The 22490-nt window shown below is 42.9% G+C and overlaps 1 protein-coding gene across 6 annotated transcripts in view; it reads right to left on the bottom strand.

Moving 5' to 3' along the window:
- Nucleotides 1-5115: 5115 nt before the first annotated feature.
- The window catches only part of LOC144522513 (UPF0606 protein KIAA1549), a 45219-nt gene continuing 27844 nt past the window's right edge, over nucleotides 5116-22490 (bottom strand). For 3 of the 6 annotated variants that reach the window (XM_078257636.1, XM_078257637.1, XM_078257639.1), the window contains 12 exons: nucleotides 21555-21732; nucleotides 20495-20679; nucleotides 17206-17432; nucleotides 15942-16072; nucleotides 14376-14581; nucleotides 13759-13988; nucleotides 13474-13618; nucleotides 13055-13378; nucleotides 11329-11375; nucleotides 10442-10581; nucleotides 9749-9903; nucleotides 5116-7684 (listed from right to left, as the gene is read on the bottom strand). In XM_078257636.1, coding sequence (XP_078113762.1) covers nucleotides 7445-7684; nucleotides 9749-9903; nucleotides 10442-10581; nucleotides 11329-11375; nucleotides 13055-13378; nucleotides 13474-13618; nucleotides 13759-13988; nucleotides 14376-14581; nucleotides 15942-16072; nucleotides 17206-17432; nucleotides 20495-20679; nucleotides 21555-21732 — 2208 coding nt within the window. In that variant the 3' untranslated portion in view covers nucleotides 5116-7444. Of the gene's footprint in view, nucleotides 7685-9339; nucleotides 9457-9748; nucleotides 9904-10441; nucleotides 10582-11328; nucleotides 11376-13054; nucleotides 13379-13473; nucleotides 13619-13758; nucleotides 13989-14375; nucleotides 14582-15941; nucleotides 16073-17205; nucleotides 17433-18737; nucleotides 19044-19358; nucleotides 19527-20494; nucleotides 20680-21554; nucleotides 21733-22490 lie in introns of all 6 variants that reach the window. The other 3 variants (XM_078257640.1, XR_013502409.1, XM_078257638.1) reach the window with 3 other exon arrangements.

The raw sequence follows: 22490 nt of genomic DNA, 5'->3' as shown, positions 1-22490 counted from the left end.
AGTGAACTAGCATGTTGCTACCCCCCCACAGTAGGCTGCTTGAAACACCGACTATCAACACACAGGATGAGTTGACCAATCACAGTCCTTGCGGTCTGCGTTATACATTTTTTGCGGTGCACGTCGGGCTACGGCGGAGTGCTTGGAGAGGGGTTCGCGGCGATGCAGAGGGTTCTGTGGGGGTACGCCGTTGATTCGACGCAGAAGCATAAATCAGCCTTTAAGCAACGGCATGAAGCGCATGGCGCAGGTGCGTTTAGGGCGTGTCCAAATCCACTTTTCCACGGAAAAAAGGGTCCGTGTGCCGGGCGCATGGTTCAAAAGGGTTGTAGTTAGTGTCTTCATTAATTCATAGGTGTGTTTTGGGCATAACATGCAATAAACCAATCAGAGTGTCATCTTTGTTTGTGTGCTGCTGCGCTTCCCTGTGTGTGTGTGTGTGTGTAACAAGCATAGCGAGCGCGTGCTGTGCATAAGCCTAGGTGCATGCGTTGTTAAAATAACGAGAGCGATGTTCGGTGACGGCACTTCTTGTTGACGTTCAAAGTATTTTCAAACAAAACGAGGCTAGCTCGCCCCTCCCTCCTCCTCATCACGTCCCCTCCCCCTCCCTTCCGTGCTTCCTCGCACTAACCCCACCCCCAAATCCTTCTTGTCGGTTATTGGCTGGAACACTGTTTGTTATGTTTCGTGGTGCAGGTTGGCCAGTTTGTTTTTGTTGCCGTTTGTGGAGCCTGGGCTGTCTACAGAGACCGTGTTTTTTTTTGGTTTTTTTTACAGTGTGTTCAGGGGACAGGCAGCTAGCGGACAGTGAGGAGATGTTTGCTGTATGTGACAAAAAATGTTGTAGCCTAAAAAACGTGTGACATCGCTTAGAGCACCTTTAAAATAGAAAAGACACTTGCATCGGCGCCGCGCTGGGTGGAAGATAGGGGCCACAGTGTTTCAGGCAGAGGAGCTGAAGCAATGGGAAGTATGAGAAACATAATATGTTTTTTAAACATCAAAGCATGTAAACCTATTCTAGTGTGTAGAGTACAAATATGACGCTGAAAAGGAGTATAATAGGGGCTCTTTAACTGTTCCACTGTCTTTTAAGTTCAACAAATGCAACATCTTTCCAAAAGTCAATGAGTAATCGTGTTAAATAATTTTTTTAGTTTAGTTTTTAATACTGACCAAAATAATTGTGATTATGATTTTTTTCCATAATAATCAAGCAGCCCTACCACAGTGTGATGGTGCAACGAAAGCTGCTACTTTTGGTTCTAACCTCAGAGAAAATATAGTTCTGCGTCATGCAGCAGCAAGTAGGGCAGCACTAGCCAGGGGTAAAAATACCCCACCATCATATTCTTTCCTTTACCCTTCCTTAACCTTCACTCCTGTCTCCCACAGCTGCTTGGTCATCTGTTTCAAAAGATGACGCCGGGGTTCCACTCCTCCTCTCTGTTACGTCAGATGTGTTTTGCTCATGGCGTACACGTGTGGGCAAAATATACCCTTTACCTCACAACCTTTTGTTTCTGCACCTCTAGCTCGGAAATCGAGCTCTTACAACCCTGTCTCCCACTCTTTGCTGTGTTTTCCTGACACCAGCGACTGACGGAGAAATGACAAAATGACCCAATTATAGAGCAAAGATAACCTGCAATAATGATGGGAGAGAAGAGGTATGTGTGTGGGGGGGGAGGGGGGGGGGAACTGCAATGACATAATCACCACTGGACATTAAAAGAGAAGAAAAAGATGATAGAGCAGCAGAGCATTGGATGAGAAATGTGTCGTGTTTGGGTCAAACTGCAACCGCTCCATTCTCTGTGTTCAAAGTCATACACACATGTGAGACTCTGAAAGTGAGGACCAGTGACATCTCTGGGGGACAGCGGTGCCAGTTGGCACATAGCTGGATGCTGCAGAAGATGCCTGGCTGCTGCAGTGTCTCTGTAAGCCAACCTATCCAGCTGCCATTGATTCACAGGCAGCAACTCTGATGCCGTGTAACGACGCGGCATACAGAGCGTTGCATAATAAAAAAACAAAAAAAAGCCATGCTGGTAAACAAGGAGGGAGAGGACCCCATCCTCCTACTGCAATAAGAAATACAGCCGTAATGGACGCTGTCGTAGCGTGTCGCTAAAAGACTTTATCTCCTTCACCGTCATCAAACCACAGGAATGTCTGTTTCTGACAGGCAGCTGGAGGAACAGTGCGTGCTATGGTGGCCTAGTGCACACACACACACACACACACACACACACACACACACACACACACACACACCACACACAAATGTCTGTAACTAGACTGCATCAAGCACCTCCACGATGGAGAAACTGTTACCTTAGTTACAATAACAAACAGTGTAAAAGACATCCCTGCCTGCATCCCTGTTGACAAACTCTTCCTATTGCATCCATACATTCCTGAGATGTGACACACACACACACACACACACACACACACACACACACACACACACACACACACACACACACACACACACACACACACACACGCACAGTGAATGATCTACTCACAAGTGGCTTCTGAATTCTGTGCTGGGACCAGTGAAAAAGGCAGATATCCTCTTTTCTCATCCGTCACACAGGATTTGTTTCACACTCGTCCTCCTCCCTGCTCTCCTTGACTTCCTGTCTTTTACAGACAGACTAAAAAACAAAAACAAGAGACAGAGAGAGATCTGCAGTGCTGGAACTCTGTCAGTATGCTAATGCCTGGATCTGCTCTGCCTCCCTCTCTGTTTTCTCTCGTTCCTCCCTCTCTCTCTCTCTCTCTCTCTCTCTCTCTCTCTCTCTCTCTCCCTCCCTCCCTCCCTCCGTCCCAAGTCTCCTCCAAGGTCAGTGGGTAGAAGAACTGCCTATTTGACTCCTCCCTTAGTGGACAAGTGCTTCCCTCCTCTTCAAACCCCCACCCTCCCTGCACCCTCCTACAGGCTGGACACCCGGGCAGTAATTACCGTCATGATCCAGATTAACTCCTGGGTGTGCTCTTGTTTTGCTATGCTGGGCTGGGACGGGACAACTCACAGACAGATTACAAGTGTGTGTGTGTGTGTGTGTGTGTGCGTGCGTGCGTGCGTGCGTGCGCGTGCGTGCGTGTGTGTGTGTGGTAGGGGGGTGTTAGACCCCACAAGGAGGAGGGCCAGTGGGCAGCCAGACAGGATGGGATAGGACACTCTTAAGACCTGCAGGAGACAAGAGAGACACAAAATGAGAAAAAGACACCAAGCTAACAGCATGAATATACCCACAAAAATGCATGTACAAGGACAGAAACATATAGGCATGTCAAATCTGAGAAAATATTTTCGGAATGCAGAGCGTGATAAATCAGTGACACGTAGATTACTGTAGTAGAATTTAGATGAGGCGATAATAAAGCCTGAAATTAAAGATGATCACTATGAAATTACACTGATCCGCCAGAGACTTTAACATGTGAAAAAACTATGTTGAATTGTATCTAAAGATGCAGTGCTATCCTGTGTGCTGGAGTCTCACAGAGTCATGGATGAGAGCAGAGAATAAATAGCTTAGGACTGGAAGGAGATCAGACCCAAGGAGACAAGTGATCACCTGAATAGTCAACCACTCTTGCTGTCCAAACGGACACCGGATTAAGTCCTCCGATTCAGGCGCTACACAAACACAATCAGGATGTGTAAACATCAATGCAGTGACTATTCGAGTGCGCGCACTGTCTAATAACCTCTGGGTTGTGTGCAGTCCACCCCCTGCAGTGTGAGTTCAGGAGCTTTGCTGACCGTTTAGCTGCTTCACTTTAGTGGCTTTGGATCCTGCGATGGGATTAAAGGGGAGAAACGTCTGATGGGATGAGATAGAACTCAATATATGAACAGGAAGTACTCCTTCACCACAAGGGGAAGTATAAACCCACAGCAGGACTCCTAGCTAATCACACTGACACCAAAGTGTCATTAGTTTGGGGGAAATGCTGCCTCGTTCCCAGTAACTGTGCACATTTTTACTACCGTACACGTGCTGTTTTCCATTTTTTTTTATTGTATGTTATTGCCAAAAAACAGTATTTCTATTTTCTGACTACTGCTTATTCTAAAATTCAAAGACCAAAGCATAACCAATGTATAACAGAAGCAACACGGAATTATTCATCGTCCACAAACACCGCTTCGACGGTGATTAGACATTATCGTACACGTTCCCCTTCATTATTTCGTGACATGTTTACAATTCCCACATTCATGTTGAAGAGCATGTGAAACAACCTTTTTTCAGAGACTCCTAGAAACATCCTCAGGAGTTGGTTACATCATCCACACAGTCAAGGGAGTAGTCTTTGTTGTGTCTAGAGCGGATTTGGGGTTTTCTTGTAATGTACCGACACCCTCTGGTTGTTTGTGGTAAGTACAACACCTGCAAAGAGTTCTTTGACGTTGAATGACATGAGCTATGATGACGTGTTTCTCATCTGTTTTGGCTTTACAACTCAAAACTAAAATTCACCTCACCTTTAATTTTTTTAGTTTAATTATACTGATTTTACCGGCGCCACTGTCGGGTCTGCTAATGTAATGGTATCATACGATATGATATCATATCGCACCCCGACTTGCGGTTATGAACTTAAAATCCGAGGACACATTGAGTGACAGTTTCTTTTGTATTTCAAGAATTTCAAGAATTCAAGAATTCAAAAAAACAGCATGCGCAAAAACAAACAAAAGAAATACAATAATTAAACATGCAACAATCAATCACACATAAAGTTGGGCCAGCCAACAGATCATTTTCACAAAATACAAGACATAGAAATAGATGGAAAAATAACACAACGCCAACAACAAACAAAAAATGATAAAAAGGAACTGAAGATGAACACAGGTGGCTGGGCTGTTGTTCCAGTACAGAACCAGCAGGTGGAGGCATACAGTGTGAGATTGGTAACACAAAACATGAACACAAGAGGTGATATGGAAAACCAGACACTAACCCATCAACCCTGCATATCAAAAGGAGACTCCATACAATGACAATGTTTGATAACCGTTACCTGGATTAAATTTCATCCTTGTGCTCCCAGAAGCACCAACAGATCAACAGCCATGATGTATTAACGTCTTTCATAGAACTATCCTGCCCTACAAAGGCAAAAGACCTTAACTCGCCAGAGTGTGGAACTGAGAAAAATGACTTTAAAGTTTTTTAGTTGTCCAGCCAAATGAATTATAAGGTAGGACACTGGAAATTAGATGCAATGTGTCTACATAAAGAAATCTTAAGCTTAAGTTACTGTACTCTGCCTTTGTATTGTCTGCAAAAAGTGAAAGGTCACGCCAAGGCAAAAGGCAGTAACTTCCAAATGATCAATATTTGGTTGCTGATCACCATTTACAAAATCATTAAAGTAACATGTCTATAAAATGTAGTGATCATGGCCTGTATGTCTGATGCCTTGGTTTCTCCTGGGCTTTTAGACGTTACTGTTAAGACAACCCATTAGTTTCTCGAAAAAAAAAACAAGAACTGACTCAAGATACTCATCCACATGATGAAGGATGTCTTGAATGTCCCAAAAATATCATTAACTTATTTTCGACCAAAAACAAAGTTACTGCCTTTTGCCTTTGCAGGGCAGTATTGTTGTAATGTGACAGAATGAGTGACAGTAAAACAAGACACAAAGAGAACGTCTGTCGTCCAGACAGAGTACTTAATCTGTTCAGGTGAGTCCAAAAGGCACATCACATTGCAAATGAAAAGGAATGGGAAGTATGCTCTGGTAACATCCGCAGAATGTTTCAACTCACTGCCAAAAGGTTAATCAAATCCACCACATACTACTGGAACACACTCCGAAACATATTCTCAAGCCCTGCTTTTAAAATCCATAATTTTCTCTTTTATTTCATTTAAATAAAATATCACTTCAGGCCCCAAAACATCACAACATGTCGGGGGAGGGTCATGTAAAAAAAAGAAAAAAAGAAAAAAAAAGTAGACTAAGAGACATTTAAGGTGAACAAAAGTACATGAGGCAAGGTAAATCCAAAGGAATTTAAAAAGCACATAAACATGACGAAGTAAACCATGAATGACAACAAATACAGTACACTTTTTTTCCCTCCCTTCTGTGCTAACAAAAAGGCAAAGCAACCGTTGAATACTGCATGAAACGGAGATGGTGGTTCACTACGTAGTAAATACAGGTTCGTGTTAAAACAGAATACTGGTCTCTATGACTTTCCCTCGTTAACAGTTCTTCCACGTGACCTGATCAAACTGTCTCATCACCGATTTCGCAAGGAAGCTCTTTTTGAATGACCTGAGCTGTACCAAGTTGCCTGCGTACAGTGCATCAAACTACAACCAAATACAATACACCCTAATTGTCAAGTACATACTGAAAGTCTTCAGTCATTATACAGTATGTAACACATTTGTGCCTGTAGCTCTAACACCTGCCTCTGAGGTCATGTTTGAAGATGAATGGGAATTCAAGGCCATTTTTTCATGTTTGTCTAGCCGTCTGTTAGCTACTCAACATAAACACAGTAAAAACACGGGACATAAATGCTAATTGTCCACAAACAAATATCAACTCAGACTAATTGTTCTACTGCAGTACTTGTGGAAAGTACTAAGTGATGTTAATGAGTGTTATTAGCCTCTATGGACGCCCCCTTTGTGTCTACTGTCTGAACTGACTCGCTGGCTGTGAACTTTGATCTTACTGTAGGCTGGTACAGTATACTGGGTCAGGTGAACAACATCACAGTGTCAAGGCATAGCATGGCTCATCATGGCAGAAAACATGAAGTAGCACCTGACGGTGATGAAGAGGTTTAGGGCCTGCATCGCAAAACAAGAAAATACCTGTATGGTCGTTTAAATAATGTTAAGAAAACATAAGACATTTCTTCAAATGACATGTGTCTTAGGGGGTATTCCTGTTCAGTGAAGGCAGCGTGAGAATGAAACTGTGATACAGAATACGGAGGCGGAAGAAATGCGGAGAAATCTCAAATAACTCCCGGATGTGGATCCGCAGTGGCCAGGACTTGGCATGATCATTCCATGATCCACAATCAAAGTGCAGGACAGACACATCATGTCACGTCATCTCGTCTTAAAAGGTCAAGCATATACAGTTATTATTGTTCTTCATTTCGTAACACTGTCTCTGATTTGACATACTGCAGCTGATCTGGTTCTGTACTCGGAATAGTCTAGGAGCTGTAACAACCATCCTGTCATTCAGTAGTTCAGCCTCTTCAGGTAAAAAAATCTCTATTAGCCACCTCTTCACTTCAGTTTAGCAGGACTATCTCTCTGCTGTACACCCTCGGGGACTTCCATGGGAAGTAATGTCAGATTAGGCGAAGCAGGCAGGCAGGGTCAGTGGCGTGACTGGTTAGCGCAACAGACGGGAGGCCGGGGCTTCAGCTGTGGTAGCTGGGCACAGCTGCCTGCTTCTGGGAGAGACGCAGCAGCTCCTCCCTGATGGCCTTGATCAGGGAGGCAGATGAGTGGGTAGGAGGAGATGTATCCAGGGGAGGTGGAGCTGACAGATAGCCCACCCCCGGGGTGTCCAGGTGGACAGGGGGTGCCGAAGGCTCCCTAATACCACCTCTGGGCGTCTGGAAGATAGAGAAGGACGAGTAGTCAGGACAGTCCAGGAACTGAAGGCAGAAAAGAAGGGCAAAGAAAAGGAGAAAGGGGGAGAAGAGGAGGAAAAATAATTGAGAAGATGGAGGAATAATATCAAGTGACAGAACTACAAAGTGTGAGAGAACTAGAAAAGCTGTTTTTTTTCATCAGACCAACTAGATCTCTGAGCCGAGAGGCAAAGACTTGTTTTACTGGCCTTCCTTGGTTAGTGGGCAGTGTGCGAGACAAGCGCATAAATGCTGACGATTGGCTGAGGTTGAGTAAAATGTCACGGTAAGCCAATCAGAGGTAGTGTTGGGCGGGTGTTTCGAAAGCGCGCATAGTCGGACACACAACGAACAACACAAGCGAGTCAGTCAACGAGAGACGGGTATGGCGAGCCCAAATAATCCAAAAGTAGCCTTCTCTAAATGGAAGTATAGTCATTACTTTTCCCTCCAAGAAATTAAAGGATTGCACATTAATTGTGAAATGCACATTATGCCCTGGGCAAAAGTGCCTATCCACGTCGGTGTCAAGTAATTCAAACTTACTCAGACTTTAAATAACTATCTGTAACGTGTTTTCTCAAATGTGTGCAAATGTTCTCATACGGTATGTCCCACTGGCTGCAGGCCCTGATGAACTACTACTTTTGTAATGAACTGGCAAAATGCCTCCAGAAAGAACCGATCCGTTTGCACTACAAAGAGTGTATATATTTGTTATTTATTTTTTGGTATAGTGCTTAACAAGCATAATTTAATTTAAATTGAATTTTGCCCAGTTGTGGCCTGTTGAGGTGTTGTTCATTTGTATCGATCCACTATATGAACATAATATCTACATACATGGCATTTGATTGGAGGCCAGTCTCACTTTGTCCCATAGCAACATTAAAATAGTTTAGATTTGTCTACATTGTTTCTGTTAGTAATGTATTGTATTAAGTGTCCATTTCATTATAATAACCAGATTTATCATAAATAATTGAACATGCACATGTATTTTAAGTTCCATTGAAGAGGGGTAGGTGGAGGTGGGGTCACATTTGAGCATTTAAAAATGTACTTGAAAGTAACGCAATAGTTACTTTCTGAAGTAACTAGTTACTTTTATAATTTGTAACTGAGTAACTCATTTAGTTACCTTTTGGAAGAAGTAACTAGTAACTGAAACTAATTACTTTTTAAAAGTAACTCGCCCAACACCGGTAATTTCTTAAAGAGATTGGCACTGTAGTTTTTAGCAAAAAAACATTACACGACTGATTAAATAGTGCATTTTTTGGGGACTATTTCCAGTCATGGATTGATGCAACATTTGGTGATCTAGTGAGAATTTACAGCAGCAGGGCGGTGTATGTGAGACTCGAAATAAACTACAGTGCCCATGTTCATGGGAATTAAAGAAAATGTGCGGCTCACTGATGCGTTTTTAAACGTTTCTGGACAAACATGGAGCTCTATGGCACAGAGGAATCAGCTACTCTGTATAAGGCTTTGGATACACAGACAATATTTGTTCTTAGGATCAGTTCATTGGCGATTTTTGGACTTTTCATGGGATTTGTTGATGACATGAAACACACTGTGACGACCCCTCCCACTCTGCCTGCCTGTCATGTTCTGCTCCTTTGTTCTGCAGGTACTGGGAGTGATGGTGGAGCTGGGAGGGTCGTCTGTACCTGGCCATCTGGGCGTGGCTTACAGAAGGCATAAAGGACTGCCCTCCTGGGAGTCTCATTCTCTCTCAGCTGGGCCTGTATGCATCCATCTCAACATGTTGTCCTTTGTTTGGTTTGCTGCACCATACAACACACATCACACCATACATTCACCCATCGACACACGACTGATGTCTTCTAGGCTTACACACCCCACCATTAAGCTTATGTTTAGTTAGGTTGTGTTAACATGTCTAATTAGTTAAATAAACTACTTTTTGACTGATCTGTCTGTGTGTGACCTCCCTTTTGTTGCCGGCCTTGAGCCAGGTGGAAACAATACATTTTGCAATTTTTGTTTATTTCTGGTTTAAATGGATGGAGGACAAGACCTTGGTCTTGAACAGAATTCAATCTGGGATTCACTCACTGCATCTTTTTCAGGATCTGCCCTGGAGAAATTGTCTCCATGATAGTGGTTCCAGCCAATGCCTCCGTTCTGCCCTGGAGCAGCCCTGATGCCTGCTGGGTAACCATTCATCCGGCTGGACAATCCCACCTGTGTAAGATGATGAAGCTGGGCACCTAAACACACACAAACACAAACACAAACACACACACACACACACACACACACACACACACACACACACACACACACACACACACCATTTAGAGCTACAGTACCTGACACTGAATCCTCAGCAGCCCCTTTAACAGACTTTGATGCAATAAGTCTGAAAAGCACTCTGTCTGTGCTGTGCTGCACTCAATATGGTAAATGCCAGAATCCATTTCTATTAGTGTAAGTCACAAGATGGCAACAGCATCATGCCTGCTCCTAATAATTTAAGAGAGAGACAATGTTCATGCAGTTTGACAGGTTTATAGGGTGGAGGTGTGTGGCTGTATTAAGGAGCAGCGCTGTGGCCCACATCCAGGAGTGATCTAAAAAAAACTCTGTATAAAAGACAATAAATAAGTGCATCAACCTTCAAGTGTTCATTCTTAAAATGCTGTCTTTTCATATGAAAGTATTTCGTACTTAAATGAAGATGTAAGAAGCGGAAATGAGAGTAAGACATATGCATTGTGTCTGCATGTGTGCAATTTCCAATTGTACCTGTAGTTCCCCCTACTGGCCTCGGTCTGGCAGAGGAGGGCAGCTCATCTGCGTAGAGGCCCCTGCTGGAGTACAGGCTGTCTGGCTCACATTGCCCCGCTGTTTCTCCTGGTGGCAGGAAGCTCGAGCCGAGGCCCTGCCTGAAACACAAAGAATGGATTTTTTTTTCTTTTTCCACTTAGTTGTGATATAATGAAACATGTGTTGTGACAAATCTATTGGAATTCTTTTCAGCTGCAGTTTTCGACACTGTCATATCAACAGTCCCTTTAAAATACGAAACGTCCGTGTCCAACTTGGTATTTCTTGCAAAAAGCAGTGACAACGTGAACATCTGCAGGTGCTGACGCTTAGGAGATCTCATTGTAAAGAACAGTCGCTTACCGGACACTTAAAAACTCACCGAACTGATATTGTACAATGGTGTATACAATTTAGATGTGTGAGAGGACAGGTTTTATTGCATATTTGTCACGTGTTTGTTTGTGGTACAAGATATAACTTCAAATTGGTCTCATGCAGTTCATATAGTCTTAACTGTTTCACAATTTACAACCACGAGTGATTGACAGCTGCTGATGATACTTTGGCTCCACTGTGCTCCCATTTCCGGTGGTGATAAGTTGTTTGTCCACATGGGGCCTTGATCTTTTTGGAGCCAGTTCAGAGACCACTGCTTGGACCTGAACCATTAATCCAATAAAATAAAGAGGACTCCTCTTTCACTATTTATGAGGCCCAACTCATTGGGTGCACCTAAAGATAAAGTGTCAGAAATCAGGCTGTACTGATCAATAAGAAATCACTTTGGTGCAGGAAGAAGTGAAATAAACATATTATTTATTAATATACACGTGAATACTCCATTGTCATAGACTACTACTAACCTTGGTATCAGGCCTTGGGCAGGAGGAGGGGACAGCTCAGTGAACCTCTGGGAAAGACAGGAAAGACGCACAGTGCTTAGGAAAAAAAAACTGAGTATACATACAATAGTGAAGACAAAGACTGTAAAAGGGCAGATAACTGCATAACTGTTTGCATTTGTGGTGCTCGCATTTTTTTTTATATGTTACAACCTGCATATTGTATCCAGATATAGCTGATACAAATGTTGCAATTAATTCAAAGTGAGTTGATGTTGCTATTTCTTATGAATGCAAAGCAGTTGGACCTTTTTCACAGCAGACATTTTGACATCCATCCAAGTGTCCCAGTAAGCTGTTTCAGTGAGTCAGCATGCACAACACCAGGGCCTCTCCGAAGTGGAAAGCAGCCATCATTAATGGGTTTGAATACACCTGTGCTTTTCCTACTACGACATGTCAACATGTCTGCCGTGAAAAAGGTCTATTGCTATGTACGGTATATTTAGGCAGTGGGGCTCACTTCATACACTGTATTAAACAGTGTTGTTTTTCCCAAGCATAGTTTTGTTGGATATCCTTCTTTTTTACAGCTGACCTTTTACGTCATATTAAAGCACTGAACCTGCAAATGCAGAACCAGCAAACGTTGCATTTTATGGCTCCTCTGCTCACTGTTAAGTCTCTCTCTATATTTGTCACCTGGGGTGGAAATGGGCCGGTGTTATGATATACAGAGTAGTGATTAATATATGTTGACAGCTGTAAAATTCATGCAAGTGTGAAATGTGTGAAAGCTTTTGTCAATAAAGGATTATGTTTAGTACCATAAAACATCATAACTTAATCATAAAATACTATACTTCTAGGTTTTTTCAACAGTCACAATACTGATGCCTCACTGCTAACCTAAACTGAGTGAGTTAATGAGCAAAACCATTTAACGGCCTTCTGTAAAGCTAATATAATGCTCTGCCATTTCTAAACAACTCGTGTCTTTATTCCCCGCATATAACGCTCAGTTGATTTTAGCTCGGCGCTACCCTACCCTAGCATGCATTTCAAAAAAGGGGATATGCACATGCATAGTATTATGGACTCCAAGTTTATGTGTTCACAAACTGTGACACTGCATAAACTGACCTTTGTATGGTGCTGCTTTGCACAGACCTCTCTTCAATAATTACCCTAAATTGAGTACACAGCAAGTACAAAAAGAAATTATTCCAGCAGCCTTCAGGGCAGTTATACGACTGTACCGTCTTTAAGACAAGCCTACAGTGACAGGAGCTAATGCAGATCAAGCGTATGCAGGGTATATTCCTGTAGAGTCTTAGGAGTTGTAGAGAGCTGAAAGGGGTTGTGAGGTCGCAGCTTCGTGGGGGCGACAGATGGAGGAATGCTTAACTGATTAGTTTGCTAAGAGGACACGATTAAACTTGAAGCTATAGGCTTCATGCTGCGAATGAGCAGAAAAAGAAGGGGAGGAGATAGAGAATACAAAGGATTTGGACATGTGTCTTTTTTCTGCTATTACAATTTGAAATGAGTATGTGACAGAATTCAGTTTACAGGAATTTAAACAACGAAGCAAAAGTTTAGATGCCATGGAAAACCGTTTGTTACCAACATAATTTTGTTCAGTGCAACATGAAAGTAGTAGTGATTTTCATGTTGACTGAATGGTTATTAATGCTCTTTAAAAAAAAGTATCCTGTAGATATAAGCGGCAGGAGTGGCTACTTACGCCAGGGAAAGGGCCAAGAGATTGGTAGGAAGGACCCCAAGATCTGGGGCCACGGCCTGGAGGGCTGGAGACAGGGGGGTTGGTGTTGACCCCAGGGAGAGTGATCCCTGCTGTGCTGCCTTGAGAGGTGGGCGACACCAGGGCAAAGGCATCGTCCAGCAGGGAGTGCATCTGCTGCCGCGCCTCCTCAATGGAGGGCTGTGGAGGCATGTAGGGGGGTGGGGGAGGGGCATGGCCTGGGGGAGAGGAAGCGGGACCCAGGAAGACGTCATCGGTGGGGGAGGGGCTCCTGTAAGGGGATCCTGGGCCTTGGTCAGGGTCCGACTGGAATACACACAACACATTCATGGGCAGTTAGAGACGAAGAGGTTACACGGTATATGGAAGAGTGTACAAATGTCATGATGATGACTACTCACTACGTAGGCCACATTGTTGACCCCAGGACACTTTCTGTAAACAGCATCACTGTCTTCAGTGATGAGGTGGTCTTTGTCTGCTTCCATCATGCCTCCGTTCAGCTGGTCCTTCATCCTCTGTTTGGGAGAGCGCCTACCTCGCCCACTGAGAAACAAATAAAGAAAAGTGAATTGATCTGCTTTTTAGTTTTTTTATTCGCTTAAAGCCAGCCCGGATGTAAAATGTGGTCAGCCCCACAAACCCATATAACCACTACAAAACCAAACAAGAGCAATGACCCAAACCTTTTCTTGGATTCCATGAAGATGGAGGACATCGCGGCATCTGGGTCCAGGATCTTATCGATCTGTATCTGTGCTTTCTGATAGATGCGATCCTGGTCCTTTGCATCTCCGAGGCCACTCGTCATGTCATCCATGGAGGGGAAGTCGTAGTGGCCCTTCCTCTTGGCACGGAGACGTATCTTGTTACGATGATGCTCAATCTCTGACTTGTGCCTCAATGCTACCTGGATCTGAGGAGGAACTGACCTTATTAGACAGCATCCTTAAAACATGCACGTATTAAGACGGTTTGTTGTTGTGTCATTTGACAAAAGGTGATAATGTAATCATTTGCACTGTGATTATATTTACCATTGGGTAAAGCACCGGGTTTCAGCATTTGTTTCATGCCTTTTAGATTTTACACTGCAGGTTATATGCGAATATTCAAAACAGCATCAGACAGAACCAAATTGATGTGTTTTTCATGAGAAACAAATTATTTGCGGGACTTCACAGAAACCTCCGAGATTTTGTGTTGCCTGTTGACTGAACTGAACGACACGCAGCAGAAAAAAACCGTTTTGAATTAATTTATTTGCTAATAAAAAAAAAAAAGGAAAGTCAGAAGAGCAAACCTCTTTGTTGATTTGGTTGGCGTCAGACACTTTGCCGTTGATGGGTGGGCTGTGCAGTGGTGGGACAGGCATGGGCTGCATGGCGATAAGTTGGATTTTGTTGGGGAGTCTCCTGCTTGCATCTGCGGCACGAGAAATCCGATCAACATGTTCAAAGATAGAGGCTGAGGACAGCTGCTCGTTTGTACCATTCATAGGAGGAGGACCTGAGGAAGGAAGCAAGAAAGTACAGGTCATAAGTCAGCACGGCGTATTCATTGCAAGTCTAAATGCTAATGGACTTAAACTAGAGGACGGAGCACAGACGACTACTGCGTAGGATCACTATGAAACATTTACCTTCTTTATTTGACTGACCTGACTATATTTGAAATATGACTTGTAACAAAAGTGCGGAGTAAATGTTTCCGGTGGTAACGTTAAATGAACACTGATTTCTATATTTAAAAGCTACATTTCATTTCTTTTTGTTGCCTTTGTTTGTGAAGTGGGTTGTCTCTGCACTGTGAATGACAGTGATGGATGGTGAGAGCAAGCCGAGCACAAAACTACCACAGAAACAAACACGCAGACACAGCTGCTGGAGGTCAAGCCTGGGGTCTATAGAGACACGGGAGACGGGAAGAGGACAAACTCTTACCAATTCTATTCTTGCCTGCAAACAGCAATGAAAAGGGGAAAAAAAAAGTTTTATTGAGGTGAAGGACATCAAATAAAACCTAGGATAGAAGTGGTGACCGTATTTTGACAATGAGAATTCAAACTAAACCTAGTGAATTAAGGTGTGGCCACCACGAGTGCTGTTTAAACTTTTAGAAATGAAAATAAAAATAAAGGGGTGAAACAAATCGAGAGGGAAAGGAAGTGAGTCATCACCGCAGCCGATAAAAGCTTCCCATTAATCAGAGAGAAGAAAGGAAGGAGCTGCTTCTGATGAGCAGAAAACACACTGATCAAAACAAGGGCTGGATGAGCAGCGAGAAAGACGGCACATTACATAATGCTGAGTGTGTCTTATATACAAGCTACTTATAAACACTGTGGCGGAGCATATACAGTCCCAGGCGGAGATTTATCAATAACAAAACAGAGAACATTCCTCTGTGGGTGAGTCAGGCTGTAGTCTGTGTGCCTGACTGCCTCTGGCTCCAGCACGTAGTCGCTGACTGGCATTGCAAGCTTGAATCTATCAACAAGCTGTCAGATAGAGTAACTTCAGCTATTTGTTTCCCTCCTATTCCCTTCTCCCTCCTCTCTCTGGACTTCTTTCGACCACAGAGTAAAGTTCCTACCAGGTGTTTCTTTTAACTTCACGGTTCCCCTCTGTAATCTTCACCGCAGGGGTTGACGTTGCACTTTTCCCCTGTCTTTCTCTGCTTTGTCTTTTTTCACCCCTTCACAGCCTCCCCCTGCCCTCGATTTGGCCCTCTTCACAATCAAATCATGCCAGCTTGAGTTGCTAGTGTCTTTATGTCTGCCCAATCCCTTCGGTTTCCTTCTTCCCCTCCCCCCTCGTGTTTGTTCTCTGTGTTTGGAGGAGTGATGTGTGTTGCCAAGGCTACTTGCCATTTAAAACATTGATGGGGACCTTTCGGGTCTGCTTGCTGTCGCTGGGCGTGGCGTGGGCTCTCAGGTTCTCCTCGGTTGGCTCACTGGAACGGTCACTTACCACAGAGTCACCGTCAGACGGCGAGATCCTACACGAAAAACATGCGCACGCACACACGCACGGGCACACACACACACACACACACACACACACACACACACTTACATGAATAATAGAAGTCCAAGAACACACTAACATGCTAAAGTGCCATGCATAATCGAAAATAGTGCTTTTCCAGAAAGATAAAAGCTGAGAAGACTTCTAAGAAATGCTTATATGATTTAAAGCGTGTAGTGCCACATGCTAGAAAGTGTTTCCACTGACTGAATGAATTTCTCCTGGCTGGCTATCAAGTGAGGAGAAACACCCAATATCAATCCCCCACCCCAAAACAGACCGGTGTAATGTATGTGACTATATTAGTGAAGTTTAGTAGAAGTTAACGAATGCATTAAGGGATAACTGCTGTGCTACTGTGTTGGTGTCATATAGTATCTGTTAACCAGAACAGTTAGTGTTCTGGGAGATGTCGGTAATGGGGCACATATTCATCATGTTATCATTACAATGACCAACTGACTACTCCTAGTACATATAGTATGTGTATATTAATTTAAACTGTTGTAAACTAGGGCTTAATCAAATCTGCAAACAAAAAGGTTTATATATATATATATATATATATACATATAAGCATATAGTAGTAATAGTATATAGTAGTAGTATATATATATACTAGATAATATACTGTAAGTGATATAGACAGTCTGCAAGAGCAAATGAAGACCCCTCAATGTTGAGTGAATCAATAATTGATCAGAGGATCTGTCAAGAGCTTTTTGTCTGGTTGACTGAACTGGGGAGATAATCAGAGTAATGGGGTAAAAAACAAGCTATGTTAAATGTGTAAATAAGTATCTTAATAGCTGTATAGGGTAGAGGATTAAAACCAAAACGCATGTCTGTGATTAAGTGTTTTGACCAGGTGGTGGATAAAAAAAGAGGAAAATAATGAGTAATCTGGTGACCATAACTGAGAAAAACACACAAGAATAGACTGGTAATGCAATTTTTTAGTTGTCGTTATGTAACCTATGACAGCATAACCTATACAAACATAACCCAATATAATTGAATGTTCTCATTTCTTCATATTTATCTTATAAATTACTCATTATTAACTGCTCGCTCCTCCGGCTGTGTGCTGCCAGCAGCACTGACCTTTCTCGCCTTCGACCGCTACGGGACGCCTTGCTGGAGGTTTTGGATTTGGGTGTGGGGATCTCCCCGTTCTCAGATGGACTGAAACCATCTTTAAGGGAGAGGGGGAGGGGCCCAGGGCCAGGCCCTGGCGGGACAGGCTCCTGGATCACCATAACATCATCCTTACTCTGCTGGCCAAGGTGCAGCTTGGCAAAGTCAAAGCCTTTCACACTCGGAGCCTGCAACTGAGGACAGGGGCCGAAGAGAAAGAGAGAGGGGAAGAACACACGGTTTTAGAAAATAGGGAATGGAAATAAAGATGGAAAGCCATATAGCAGAGGTTTCAGGGGCCAGATAGGGTGTGTGAAATTAACAATACTACTTGATCACAGGGACATATTTAGTAATGTAGTGTTCATCATCTTTGAGTGGACTCACATTTCAATATAACACTTTGTGACATTAACCTGAAAATCCAAAAATTTGATTTTGTTTGATTGAAGTGTGTGATTTTACAGCACATATGTCAAATCATGATATACTGCCTAAATTGTCTTAAACTGTCACAGAGCCCTACTTCAGTGGCGAATGTGCAGTGAACACAAGAACACATACGGACAGATTTTTAGTACATAATTAGACTGAATGACGGATGTCCAGGAGGAAGGACTCAGACAGACAGACATTCATGAATATAGAGAAAGAATACGAGAAAGAAGGACAGGGAGAGATGTGGGGAAACATTGAGCTGCTTGCTTTCCTTTGACGTGGTGGGAGATGGAGGCTGAGGATGGAAGCAGTGAGACTGTTTTGAGTGTAAAGCCCTCAGGACTCGGAAGAGTAAACGGAGGATGTCAGATCTCAGTATGTGTGCTTGCAGTTTGTGAAACTCGGGCCCTATGACACTGAGGATTGTATACAGGAGAAGAAAAGAGTGACATGACACTGATCCTGCTAATTCTCTGAATTATAAGTACACACACTGATATATTGATGCAAAATGTCTGGCTTAGAAGAAGCTTGTTGGTGTAAAACTGCTAAATCTAGTGTGATGCTTGCCAGTATGAAACTGCTGAGAGAGAGAGAGAGAGAGAGAGAGAGAGAGAGAGAGAGAGAGAGAGAGAGAGAGAGAGAGAGAGATTGTGCTCTCCACAGCATATAAACAAGGCCAGTCTTTGAAAGCATTCAAAAAGCTGCAGCTGATATAGTAAAAACTGTTTCATAATAATTAACACTGAGGCTCAGTGACAGAAAAAACTTACTACGACTACTCAGCCTGGTCTAATGGTAAATTGGGGAATCACTCTCAACAAACAATAGAGTAGATGCAGAATGACGTCTATTAATCTACTACTTCACAACACAGTGATCATGTATATTCGTCAGGATTAGACTACGTATATACACACCAATACTAGATCCACAGTGAAATCCACCACCATCTGTAATACTGGATTTTCTGTGTCTGGACATCATAACCGGGTATAACAGGATCCTAATGTCTATTAACGCAAACAAGCACTAGTATCTATGGCTATTGTCCAAAATACCTGCTCCTTGGTTCTCCTCCCTTTAGTTAACACTTTCAATTTGTCTTCTTTCTTCATCTCTCCTGTTCTCATTATCATTTTTTTGCTCTCTAGTCTTAATTGCTCGTCTGGTTTAACTCCTTCCTTTTTCAGTTTCTTCTTTTCCTCATCTTTATCTTCTTTCTCCTCCTCTTCTTCCTCTTCTTCTTCTTCCTCTTCTTCCTCCTCTTCCTCCTCCTCCTCTTCTTCTTCTTCTTCTTCTTCTTCTTCTTCCTCCTCCTCCTCACTGATCATAGTCTGTTTGCTCTTAGAGAGAGCTACTGGTATCTAAGCAGAATCAATGGTGGAGAGCATAAATATTTCTAGTGATGATGCTATTGTCTCTGTATCTGACATATCCCAAAACTCAAAAACTATGACTATTGGACTACTCTGTTGTTCTTCATATACCTGTGAGAGACTTGAACAGCTACGGTTCAGACATTGAACACCCACACACACACACACACACACACACACACACACACACACACACACACACACACACACACACACACACACACACACACACACACACACACACACACACACAAACTAGGTCTCTTCTACATCTTCTAGAAACCACCAGACACTGCTATGTACCTTCCCTCTTTTAACCTCCTTCTCCTCCTTCTCCTCCTCCTCTTCTTCATACTCCTCTTCTTCCTCCTCATACTCCCCCTCTTCCTCCTCACTAAACTCTATATCCTTTTTGGTTGGAGGGAGTGTGTGGTGAAGAGAGGTCCTTGATTGTCTGAATGAGGTAGTAGACTGAGAGAAGGGGAGTGGTGTTAAGTGACAGATGATTGCGTTAAGCAGAGAGGGCAGACTAAGTGAAAGTTAGATTCATTGCATTGACCCAATATGGAGGGTTTAGTTCACAGCTCAGCGCAACATGAGCACGGCTGAGGGAAATGAAAGCCAGACACAGACAGAACGATCAACCACTAAGAAAAAAAAAAAAAAATCTATTTTAGGATTGGATTGGAGTGGTGTTTCTCAGAGTCAGTGGGACGTGACTGTGCAGTGGCACCCTTTCTTGGTATTTGATTATCTAGTAAAATTGTACCTGTTTCTCTCAAAGCGAATTTATGTGTTTTTGGCAAAGACCATACAGTCTGTCACTTCATGATTGCATAAAAACATTTTGGTTATCAAGATGTTCCGTATGAGGGACCTCAAAGAGCAGAGGAAATATCTCCTGTGTCCAGGGCAAAAGGGACATGTACTTTTAAGTATGATCTGCACAGCCAATTGTCATATCTATTTCAAGTGTAGGCAGACAGGAAGGAGAAGTTTTTCAATTGTCACAAACTGAAAATAAAATGGGACAAAGGCGAACTTAAGGACAGGGTGGTTGGTGCTTTAAGCAAAAGAGTATGTAAGAAAGAATCAGAAATGTTTTAAATAAAAATAAAAAGCCCATTACATGTACTAGCAGCATCATGACTTCTAATCCAGCTCATGTCCTCTGATAAATCTCTCTACTCATGAAAGTTTTATTAATCCTATCTAAAAGAAGAAATGATGAGGTCCACATTCAGCGCAGTCCTGCAGCACATTCATGGCAATGACAGATACACCTAATTAATTAGCAGTTCATTTGGATTTAAAAGGGGCCTTGTCTTTCTGGCTTTCCGCATCAGCTGCCACGAACTTACGAAATTCCTGTCAACTGATATATTTCCAACTATAGATCTGAAAAGACTTTGAAACACTGACACACTGCGCAACACTACCTTCTGTCTCTGCTGGATGGAGGTCATGGCGTCTGGCTGGAACTCCAGCTTGTCTGTCCGACACAGTTTCCAGTACAGGATGGAAATGATGATGATGACCACAATGAGGGGAATCACAACCCCAATGACAATCCACGTGTTGGTGTTCTCAGCGTCAGAGGGTGAGGACGCCACCTTCTCTACAGCTACAGACAAAGAGATGGAGAGAGTGACAGAGTGGTTTCATATAGAAGTTCGGCCCTTAGACCATATTGAGTCATTTCAGTGTTGTGCGTGGTTCAATGTTTCAAACATTTTCCCTTTGTTGCCTTTAAGCCTGTACACAAACACCTTTAGAGAATGCTAAGCTAAACATGCAATATCGTTGGCGTGCTGGCTCTTGTCTCACAGCTGTCATCTTCAATGCAGACTTTTATTAGTTTTATTAACATTCATTTCATCCCCTGGGAAAGTACCGTAAGAGAACACAGTCGACACAGAGACAGAACTCCCTTGAGGGGCTCTCATTAGGCCTTCATCACTTGTTTACATTCTTAATGAGGAAGACAGGCTTTTGGTACACTGTGTACAAGCGGAGGTAATTAGCTCAAATGTTACTATAAACATACAAAAAAACCAGCAGTTAGCTTGTATTTTTTATGTTTTAATAGCAGCTCATGAACAGTTGGTTCCTTTCTCTTTCTTTTTATATCCCTCTGTTTCAACACCTAATAAGCTCCACTCAGTTAAGTACAAATAGACCTTGAATAATTACTTTGCACTGTGCAATTCACATAACAAAGAGCAAAACAATCCTTGCACTAGTTTATTTCCAGTCATATACCAACAAAACAACCATGTCAGTTCTTTTTTTGTCTATATTTACACAAACATTCAACATAATTTTTTTCACTCTATACCAGCTCCCAGGAAATTGGCACTGACTCAGTGTCTTGCTCTAGGACACTTTGGTAATATGGACGCTTACAGACATGGGAGCTTTCATTTTTTTTGTCCATATCAAGGCCCATCTTGTTAATCACGACTATGTACTATGTACTACTATGCACCAGGTACTCACGCTGTGCCAAAATGCCCTGAACACGATATCCCAAGACGATAGCAGCCCTTTGAACATCCAGGCTGTTGAGTATGTTGGCTGTTTGAACTGCAGGCATCCTCTGACCACTGGGACCCTCCACAAAGTACACTATCTCCAAGGGATGGTCCGCACCCACCAGCCGGCTCGTACTTACAACCTGGGAGGAAAAGAACAGTGTGTCATTCGTCTAACAGTTGTTTTTAACTGAGTCACAATTCTGTTTGGCTGTACCCTGAAAATCCAGAGTTCTCGCGAGAGCACAATTTGAATTTGCTCAGCGAGTCACTCTGGCATCGAGTAATGATACTCATTAACTATGCCCTTGTAGCAAGGTTGCACCAATCACATCGGTGTATTTGATATAGGCGGGCCAGAGGCGAGCTAAACAGATGACGACAGTTTAATCTACCAGTTAGCTCTGCTGGTAGCTAAGCGTCTGGATACGTCACCCTGTGTATTGTTGTGATTGGTCGTAGTGTTACCCAGTTGTGCGCAGTGAGATTTTCAAATGCATGCTTGGTGCCGCCCCTTGAGTTGGGCCATTTTCATTACCGAATGCCAGACCCTTAATCTTTCGGATTTGGGTCTGGATTTCCAGGTTAGCTTGGGTGTGTAGAGAGTGTCCCTCTGGTGCGCTTCAGTTTGGGGATCCTACAATTATAAAAAGGTTAAAGAGGAACTGAGGCATTTGAGAGGGTAACGTTTTAAAAGCCTTTAATATCTTCTTGGCTAAATCATTAAAACATGCCTACGTGTTTAAGGCCTTCATCAGGGCAAGTAGAAAATTGTTATTTTTTAACTGGTCACATGGTTGTGTTTAACAAAACACGAAAAAACGAAATGTACAAATGCCTATGAATGCATGAACTTTTTTAAAATATCAGTTTTTTAAGCAAATATCCAATACCTCCTGAG

This window comes from Sander vitreus, chromosome 8 (assembly GCF_031162955.1).
Source record: "Sander vitreus isolate 19-12246 chromosome 8, sanVit1, whole genome shotgun sequence".
NCBI classification, from domain to species: domain Eukaryota; kingdom Metazoa; phylum Chordata; class Actinopteri; order Perciformes; family Percidae; genus Sander; species Sander vitreus.
The sequence above is the reverse complement of the archived record's forward strand: the minus strand, read 5'-3'. Positions and strand labels throughout refer to the sequence as shown.